We start from the raw sequence: 9,621 nt of genomic DNA on the forward strand, positions 1-9,621 counted from the left end.
CCCATCACCTCTCCTTCCCTGCCTCTGACCCTCCTTCTCGCCGACCCATCACCTCTCCTTCCCTGCCTCTGATCCTCCTCCTCGCCGCTCCCTCTGTCCAACTGCTCCTCCCACCTGGCCATGACCACAGCCCCTGCTGGGACCCTGGCCCAGCTCTGAGTCCCGGGACCCTTGGTCCCCTCCCCTGGGTCATGGCCAACTCAGGCCTCCAGCTCCTGGGCTACTTCTTGGCCCTGGGTGGCTGGGTGGGCATCATCGCTAGCACGGCCCTGCCACAGTGGAAGCAGTCTTCCTACGCAGGCGACGCCATCATCACCGCCGTGGGCCTCTATGAAGGGCTCTGGATGTCCTGCGCCTCCCAGAGCACCGGGCAGGTGCAGTGCAAGCTCTACGACTCGCTGCTCGCCCTGGACGGTAGGCCTCAGGCCAGTGGGGTGGGAGGTGGGAACAGCAGGGGGTTCTGGAGCAAGCTTTCCTCGCAGTCTGCTGTCTGTGCTGGGCTCCATCCTCCACAATCCCCCACTACTGCCCTGTGCCCATCCGACAGTCCAGGCCAGCCTGCTGCCCTGTGGGAGGGGAGGGCTCTAGGGTGTGGAAGCTGTGGGTCCGGATCCCGGCTCTGCCACCATAACCTTGAACCAGTCACCAACCCTCTTGGCATTGTGATGTTCTCATCTCTCAAGGGGAATACTAATACCTGTGGCACTCTGAAAGGCTCAGTGAAGACCCTTCATCCACTTTCCCCCATACTCAGTAGACACACACTGCGTGCACTCCTGCCGCCCAGGGTAGTATGCCAGCATATGGGTGCACACACACACATGCACATGCCTGCACACACACGCACATGCACAGACAGGTGCATCTGCATGCCGTCCCTCTCCTTCTGGGGTGTGGGGACTGCTACAGCTCTAACTCTGGAGTGGAGGTGGCCCACCGCAATCTGCCTAGGACCCCCTAGGGGCAATCTGCTCCCCATGGCCATCAATCAGCCCCACTGTGCCGGTTCAGGCAGGTCATCATCTAGCCTTGCTGAAGGACCCAGGTCTCCTAAGCGCCCCCCAGGGCCCAGGACTGACCCATGCACCTATGGAGAGGCAAGCTTCCAGCTGCCATGGACAGAGGGGAAGGTGACTGTTGTCTGAATGGCTGCTGGGGAGGAGTTGCTGCGGGGCTCAGGCTGGGTTGAGCTGGGCCCCAGATACCCTCAGCTGTTCCTTCTGGGGGCCCCTGGAGGAGTTGCCCTCCACTGCTTAGGAGGGTGGGCCAAGCCCAAAAGGGAGTCCCCAGGCCAGAAAGCAGCAGCAGAATCAAACTACCAGAAAAGTCTGCAAGGTCAAGTGGAGAACGGTGTTGACAGTGAAAGGGACTCTCACCCCCATGCCCTGTCCTCACGCCTGGGCTGTCCCTCCGCACTATCCCGCACCTGCCAGCAGGCGGTCTGACCCCCAGGCCAGCTCCCTCTCAAGCTGGGCTCCTTCCAGGCACCAACCCAGCCCCCATCCCCACCAGCCCCACTCAGTGCCACCCTGCCTGCCCTAGGTCACATCCAGTCAGCGCGGGCCCTAATGGTGGTGGCCGTGCTCCTGGGCTTCGTGGCCATGGTCCTCAGTGTGGTTGGCATGAAGTGCACACGGGTGGGAGACAGCAACCCCATCGCCAAGGGCCGTGTCGCCATCTCCGGGGGTGCTCTCTTCATCCTGGCAGGTGAGTGCCCCTCCCTCCTCCGCAATCCCAGCCACAGCAGGCAGCCCCAGCACCAGTGGCCTCAGGGTGGGAGGGTTGCAGAGCAGAGCTGAGTGCCCCTCTGCTTTGTCCTTAGGCCTCTGCACTTTGACTGCCGTCTCATGGTATGCCACCCTGGTGACCCAGGAGTTCTTCAACCCAAGCACACCTGTCAATGCCAGGTGGGTGTCAGGGCTTGGGTCTCTTGCTTCACCTCCTCTGGGGCCACTGAGCTTTGTCCACTGGATCACCTGGAGGAGGAAGAGGGGGATGGGATCCAGCTGCTGTCCAAGAAGCTCTAAAGAGGGGAGCCAGGTGGAGTGTGGTGGGGCCCTCCACAGGGGCAGGAGGCCTGCAGCAGGCTCCCAGGTGCAGCAAGGACTCTCTAAGGACCTAGGTCTCCTGGCTCTGGGTTTCAATCCCAGCTTTGGATGGATGCAGTGGCTCACACCTATAATCCCAGCACTTTTGGAGGCTGAAGCGAGCAGATTACCTGAGGTCAGGAGTTTGAGACCACCCTGGCCAACATGGTAAAACCCCATCTCTACCAAAAAGTCAAAAATTAGCTGGGATTGGTGATGGGTGCCTGTAATCCCAGCTACTTGGGAGGCTGAGGCAGGAGAATAGCTTGAACCCAGGAGGCGGAGGTTGCAGTGAGCCAAGATCGCACCACTGCACTCCAGTCTGGGTGACAGAGTGAGACTCTGTCTCAAAAAAATCAATCCATCCATCCCAGCTCTGCGTGCACTGCGTCACCTGGGCAAGTTACTCAATCCTTCTGTGCCTAGTTTCCTCCTCTGTAACATGGAGCTAGAGCCTGAGCACCAGTTCACACATGGCCAGCCCCCCGCCCAGGGGCCCCCTTGCCCAGCATCCAGCCAGCCTCACAGCACCCAGGGCAGGGCCAGTAGGGCACAGGATATCCCCAGAGCTCAGTCTGGTGGTCTGAGCAGCTTGTCCTCAACACAAGCATCCAGCAAGATGCAGGTGAGGGTGTGGCACAGTGTCTCGGCCCTGGACAGTGCCTAGCAAGCCTGAGCTGTTTTTATTTCTGCTGGTGGCAGCAGAGCTGAAATGACTTCCTGCAGGAGGCAGCAGTTACTCTGGGCCAGGAAGAAACCTGAGAATAAGGGCAGATTGTAGAGGTCCTTGCAGCCATAGGAAGATTTTGTTCCTCATCCGGGCGGAGGCAGTGGCAGTCCCTCTGGCTGTGATGTGCAGAATGGTGGGGAGGGGGTGACACAGGAATGCGGCTGTCCTGAAGGTCTAAGCAGAGGGTTTGGGGCACTAGGGAGGGAGCAGTGGAAAGCAGGCTGCTATTCAGGAGCTAGATGACCAGGACTTGCAAGGCTGTGGGCACAGGAGTTGAAGAGGAGGCTCTGCAAAAGGCCTGGGCCCACCTTGGCTCCTCCCTCACCTCTCAACCCAGCCAGAAGCAGAGAATGGAACAGCCTCAAACCCAGATGTCCCAGTGGGCTTTGGGCCCTGGGGTGGAAAGAGGATGAGAACAGATGCCTGGGCTGTTGCAATTGCGAGAGCTCCCTGGAGGAGGCAGATGTATGGAGAGGGGAGGGGAAGGAGGAGACCTCAGGTACAAAGTTTGTTCCCTGGGCAGGCAGCTACAGCCACAAAGTCCGCCAGGCAAGGTCCAGCTCAGGCATGTCAGGACAGGACTCAGCCCCCCATCCCTTCAACAGTCCCCAAGGCCACTCAGGGGGTGACAGGCCCTGTGCTGGGTCCTGGGGACACTGATGAATCCCATGCTCTGTGTGCCCTCAGGGGACTTCCCAGGGCAAGGGGCTGAGGCCTCCTGGAGAGAGTGTGGCAGTGGGGTCGGCACAGGGGGCGGGGTGAACACAGAGAGGATGTCAAGGAAAGCCCCCATGAGGAGGTGGCCTCTGAACTGAAGGCAGAGAAGGAGCTGGGAAGGCATAGGGAGTGGCAGGCTTAGTGCCCAGCAGAGGGTGCCGTGTGCAAAGGCACCGAGACAGTGAGACCAGGAGCGGGGCTGGACAGGCCAGCAGAGCCTGGGTGTGGAGAGGCCAGAGCACCAGGTGGAGGGGTGTGGGCTTCTCCCAAGGGCAGCGCGAGCCCTCCTGGCTGGGAGTTCGGGGGGGCCAGACTGTGACTGGGAAAAAAGACGGCAGGGATTGCTCCGCTCCTCCAGGGCAGCCCTCTCAGGCCCTCCCATGCCCCCTCCACTGGCGGGATCAGGAAATGAGCCTTGGCTGCTCAGAGCACAAGCATGAGGCCAAGCCTCCAGCCTTCATGCCCAGCTTGGTCCTGGCTCACTCAGTGTGGTGTTGATATTCTGGGCTGGGGGGAGGGAGAAAGGAAGCGCATTCACCCCAGTTTATCTGGAGAGATGGAGGAGGTTGTGAGGCCCCAGCCTCCAGCTCCACACACTCTGCCCTTCCGCTGCCAGGGCAGGGGCTGGGGACACCCTGAGACAGCAGCCACACCTGATGCCATTCTCCCTACCCCTTGCAGGTATGAATTTGGTCCAGCCCTGTTTGTGGGCTGGGCCTCAGCTGGCCTGGCCGTGCTGGGGGGCTCCTTCCTCTGCTGCACGTGCCCGGAGCCAGAGAGACCCAACAGCAGCCCGCAGCCCTACCGGCCCGGACCCTCCACTGCTGCCCGAGAGTACGTCTGAGCTCCGCCTGCCCTGGCCAGCCCCCCGCCCAGCGGCCCCCTCGCCCAGCCTCCAACCAGCCTCGCAGCACCCAGGGCAGGGCCAGTAAAGCACAGGATGTCCCCAGAGCTCAGTCTGGTGCTCTGAGAAGCTTGTCCTCAACACAAGCACCTACCCTACAATCTGAGACCCAGAACCTCAGAGAAAGGCCAGAGGCAGGACCCAGCCCCCAGGCACACACACAGAGATGCAGGTCCAGGCATGTTGCTGTCTGCACAGCCTCGTGGGCACCAGCATGTGTCCCTGGGGACAGACCCTCAGGCACCAGCCCAGCTGCCACCTTTTCACCTGCTCCTTTGTTTACTCACTGAAGAGCTGCGTGGATGTCTGCTCTGTGCTAGGCCCTGGAGATACAGCAGTAGCCAAGACACCCTTAGTACCCAGGTCCTTGGGGTGAGCAGAACCCTTCATCCCAATCCCAAGGGCTCCTCACTGCAACCCCACAGGGCAGTGCCGGGATGCTGAATGTTCACACGGGTACAGGGAGGGTCTGAGTTCAGGTCTCAGGTTCTTCCAGTGTGCCCAGCGCCGGGGGCCACCCACACAGATGGCTAGGTAGGACCACGGCGCCCCCACCCCTGGGAATGGGTCCTAGGCAGGGCTGCTGTGAGACCCAAGGTCTGGCCGCGCTGGCCAGCCGCTGTGTCCAGGCCTGAATGCACAGCCCCTGCCCCCACCCCCACAGCTATCCACTAACCAGCTCTCTCTTTTTTGACTTTCAGACCAGTTGTTAAATTGCCCGCCTCCGCCAAGGGCCCCCTGGGTGTGTAATGTCCAGTCCCCAACCAGGCTCTGTCCTTTGCCATACCTAGACTGTGTGTTTCATATTTTTTGAAAACAGAAGTGAACATCCAGCCCCAATCATGGTGTCATTTCGTCTGTCCTCAGCATGGCTTGGGCGGGTCCTGGGTCAGTGGTCAGTGCTGACCCCTGGGGCTCTTGGGCAGAAAGATGAGGAGACACCAGGCCAGGGTGGGTTCCACCTGAGCAGGAAATAATTCAGGGCTCCTACCCCTTTCCTAGGGACCCCACTCCCAAACCTGGCCTTGGCCTTGGCACAAGGTCCTCCTTGATGGGAGACCCCACCCACCCTGGAGGCTGCCCTTGAGGTTGGCCCAGCTCTGGAAGCAGGCCCCAGGGTCGGGGAGCCCCTGGTGTGGACATAGGCCCCAAGGTAACAAACCCTGCCCCTGTTAACCTGGTCCACCCCTGAGAGCCCTCCTAAGGGAAGGGACAATTCCTAGAAGGCTCTCCAGCTGGATGCTGGGGATCAGAGGTAGGTGAGGGGACACAGTGTAGGAGCCCCCCACATAGAAGAGGGAATGCAGGGCAGGCATTAGGACCTTGCAGGCATTAGGACTGTCCTGAGCAAGCTCTGCAGCCCCCAGCTCTGCTCACCCCAGTCCTGCCCCTCGTTTCCACACCTGCCACTCCTCCTCTCCAGCTCAGCTAAGGGCCAAGATCTTTGCCCTAGAACCAGAGTGGGGAGGGGCAGCCTTAGGCTGCCCCGAGACTGTGGCTGGAGCTGTGTGCTGCACCTAGCAGTGCAGTCAAAGCTAGAAGGGCTTTTGGTCTTGAAGTCCAGGTGCCATCCCTGCTTGGTATAGAGGGGGAAGGGCCTGAGAGGAATGTAGGGAAACCAGCCCCGATCAGTCCCAAGGCCACAGTCCTTTGGCCAACACCTCCCGGAACCAGAGTGTGCCAGCCCCACCCCTCATGCTCAGGCTTCTCCCACCCCAAACCCTCTTCCGGGACTCTGAGTCTCCCTGGCCACTGCATGGTAGGCTTCTGGTGAGAGAGAGCATCCATCACTGAGCCTCCCTTTCCCTGCCAGGCACCTTGCTCGGCCAGCTCCATTCTGGTCCCCTCCACCACCTGTCTTGTGACCACATCTCCCATTAACTCCCCAGATCTCAAGAATGCAGGTCAGCTTCTCCTTCGAGTTGATCTCTGAGAGAGAAAGTGATGGAAACCAAGTCAGCTGAGACGACTTCGATGTATACTGCAGCTGAGGGCAGGGGTGGGAGGAGTGACACAAATGGCAGGCAGCTGCTGGGGGACTGACCCCTTGGAGCTTGGCCTGGCCAGTGCGCACACCCATCGGGGTGCTGCAGGGGCTTGTCCAACCTGTGGTTGGAGGGTGTGGCTACCTGGCCTAAATAGGTTCCCCAGAGTCCTGCCCCTCTAATCATGAATGAGAATGCCAAGAATTTCTCCTCTGGGTGCCTGAAGCTATAATGTAGTGGTTCCCAAACCTGTGTGCACATTCGAGTCACTAGGGGGCGCAATGCCCAGGCTCCAACCCCAGACATCCTGACTTCACTGGTCCGGGTGGACCTGGGCATCTGAGGTCATGTAGCTTCTCAGGGGACTGCAATGTGTGGTTAGCACTGAGGGCACCTCTATGAGGCCTCCAGCCCAGGCGACTCTGTGGGGCCTGCAGAGAGAGAAAGAAACCCACAAGAAAAGAGGTGGAGGCAGGACGCAGTGAGATCATGCTTGTAATCCCAACACTTTGGGAGGCCAAGGCGGGTGAATCACCTAAAGTCAGGAATTTGAGACCAGCCTGGCCAACATGGTGAAACTCCGTCTCTATTAAAAGTACAAGGCTGGGCACAGTGGCTCATGCCTGTAATCCCAGCACTTTGGGAGGCTGGATCACAAGGTCAGGAGTTCGGGACCAGCTTGGCCAATATGGTGAAACCCTGTCTGTCTCTACTAAAAGTACAAAAATTAGCCAGGTATGGTTGTGGGCACCTGTGATGCCAGCTACTGAGGAGGCTAAGGCAGGAGAATCGCTTGAACCCAGGAGGCAGACGTTGCAGTGAGCCAAGATCCAACCATTGCACTCCAGCCTGGGTGACAGAGCGAGACTCTGTTTCAAAAAAGAAAAGAAAAGAGGTGGGGAGAGTAAAGACTAGGGAGGAAACCCCAGCTTACTCTGGCCTTTCCCGATACCAGGCTGTTCTGTGTCATGCCCACGTCTTTCCAATCAATCCCCCTTTTGGCTGAAAAAATGTTGTTTGAATCCTGTCCCACACGGCCAGAAGAGCCCTGCCTAACAGGATTTGAAACTTGGAAACTCAGCGCAGCCTTGCGGAACCCTGTTACGTGGTGCCAGCTGAGCAGGGGTGGGGTCATCCTCCTATTCTAGGCTGGGTGTTTGGCATTCCTTGCTATTTGGTCATGAAGCAGCTGGCCAGGAAACCACACATCATTCTCTCTTGAGCTTCTCTCGCAGCACTTTGGGAGGTCGAGGTGGGCGGATCCCCTGAGGTTCCAGACCAGCCTGGCCAACGTGATAAAACTTCATCTCTACTAAAAATACAAAAATTAGCCGGGTGTGGTGGTACAGGCCTGTAATCCCAGCTACTCAGGAGGCTGAGGAAGGAGAATCGCTTGAACCCGGGAGGTGGAGTTTGCAGTGAGCTGAGATCGCACCATTGCACTCCAGCCTGGGCAAAGAGCGAAAATCTGTCTCAAAAAAAAAAAAGACCCAGGCAAGATTTCAATGAAGCCAGGCAACAACACCCAAAGTAGTACTTTTCAATTTTCCATTTTGTTCTTTTCATCAAACACATAAAAGTATATTTTGTTTAACTTATGAGAATACTACAGGCAATTGCATCCTGGCCAGCCCTCTAGGTGAAAACAACTAAAAATGGGTGAAGTGTAAAAGATTCTTCAAAGTGGCTGGATGTAGTGGCTCACGCCTGTAATCCAAGCATTTTGGAGGCCAAGGCGAGTGGATCACCTGGGGTCGGGAGTTCAAGACCAGCCTGACCAACATGGTGAAACCCTGTCTTTAAAAAAAAAAAAAAAAAAAAAATTCTTCAAAGCATCAAAGGGCCCACAACAGTCCCATGGAATCACCAAGTCAAAGCCTAAAAAGCTTTGCCTCTCCCTCTCAGCCACACGGTGGCCCACGAGGTCACCACAAAGCTGAGGAGTGGTTGGCTGGCATGGCTGGAGATTACTTACTTACATATAAGGGGATTAAACCAACATGTAAACATGCTGAAGAAAATGGGAGCCAGGCTTACAAAGATGGAAAGGGAGAAAACTAGAGTAAACCCTGTGGTGCTGGATTGAAATTGGAGGTATCTGGATGAACTTGTGGTTTTTAACATATGTAGATATATATTGAAATAAATACAGGAGGGTGTGTGTGTGCGCATGTGCGAGGCATATACATGCATACATCTATGAGCTCTACCCTCTAGGAAGGCCTAGCAGTAATGATACCCAGTAGCAATGGGCACACCTCCGCCACTAAGCCGTATCTTGGTTTCTGAATACCACTCTCCACTAAAAGGTACCAGGGCTCCAAGGAAAAACGACTGATTTCAGAACTGGAGTAGAGACGGTGCAAAATAAACTTGGAGCATCTTGGTATTCCAGAAAGTAAGAAGTGCTCGAGGGATGATGTTGTGTCTAAAGGATCCAGAAGCTGGATTAAAGGTGGTCCCACTTGCTTTATCTGGAACAATCTGAGCATCAAAATAAATAATAATTATGAATAATGGGTTTCAACTCCCTGGATACAAATAAGAATCTGTTAGTCCTTACCAATTTGAATAGTGGGGGAAAAGAAAAATCTCTACCTTACAGTAAAATGATTATATGAATAACTTATTAACAAGTATAAAATCATGACTTTACAGTGATTAAACATAGCAGACATATCTTTTTTTTTTTTTTTGAGATGGAGTTTTGCTCTTGTTGGCAAGGCTGGAGTGCAGTGGTGAGATCTCAGCTTACAGCAACCTCTGCCTCCCGATTCAAGCAATTCTCCTGCCTCTGCCTCCCAAGTAGCAGGGATTATGGGCATGTGCCACCATACCTGGCTAATTTTGTATTTTTAGTAGAGACAGGGTTTCTCCATATTGGCCAGACTGGTCTCAAATTCCTGACCTCAGGTGATACGCCTGACCTCAAGTGCTGAGATTACAGGCATGAGCCACCACGCCCAGCTGAGACATCTTAATCAAGTGATAAGAGTTATCACCAGGAAGGCCGGGTGCGGTGGCTCAAGCCTGTAATCCCAGCACTTTGGGAGGCCGAGGCGGGTGGATCACAAGGTCAAGATCGAGACCATCCTGGTCAACATGGTGAAACCCTGTCTCTACTAAAAATACAAAAAATCAGCTGGGCATGGTGGCACGTGCCTGTAATCCTAGCTACTCAGGAGGTTGAGGCAGGAG

The 9,621-nt window shown here is 56.4% G+C and overlaps 1 protein-coding gene across 1 annotated transcript in view; it reads left to right on the forward strand.

Annotated features, from left to right (window-relative positions):
* The window catches only part of CLDN19 (claudin 19), a 6,871-nt gene extending 462 nt beyond the window's left edge, over positions 1 to 6,409 (forward strand). Inside the window, exons 2-6 of the mRNA XM_017541765.2 lie at positions 81 to 414; positions 1,543 to 1,707; positions 1,823 to 1,907; positions 4,216 to 4,368; positions 5,140 to 6,409. Of these exons, the coding sequence (XP_017397254.1) occupies positions 192 to 414; positions 1,543 to 1,707; positions 1,823 to 1,907; positions 4,216 to 4,368; positions 5,140 to 5,188 (675 nt within the window). The 5' untranslated portion in view covers positions 81 to 191 and the 3' untranslated portion in view covers positions 5,189 to 6,409. The remainder of the gene's footprint in view (positions 1 to 80; positions 415 to 1,542; positions 1,708 to 1,822; positions 1,908 to 4,215; positions 4,369 to 5,139) is intronic.
* Positions 6,410 to 9,621: the final 3,212 nt, after the last annotated feature.

This window comes from Cebus imitator, unplaced genomic scaffold (assembly GCF_001604975.1).
Source record: "Cebus imitator isolate Cc_AM_T3 unplaced genomic scaffold, Cebus_imitator-1.0 Scaffold136, whole genome shotgun sequence".
NCBI classification, from domain to species: Eukaryota; Metazoa; Chordata; class Mammalia; order Primates; family Cebidae; genus Cebus; species Cebus imitator.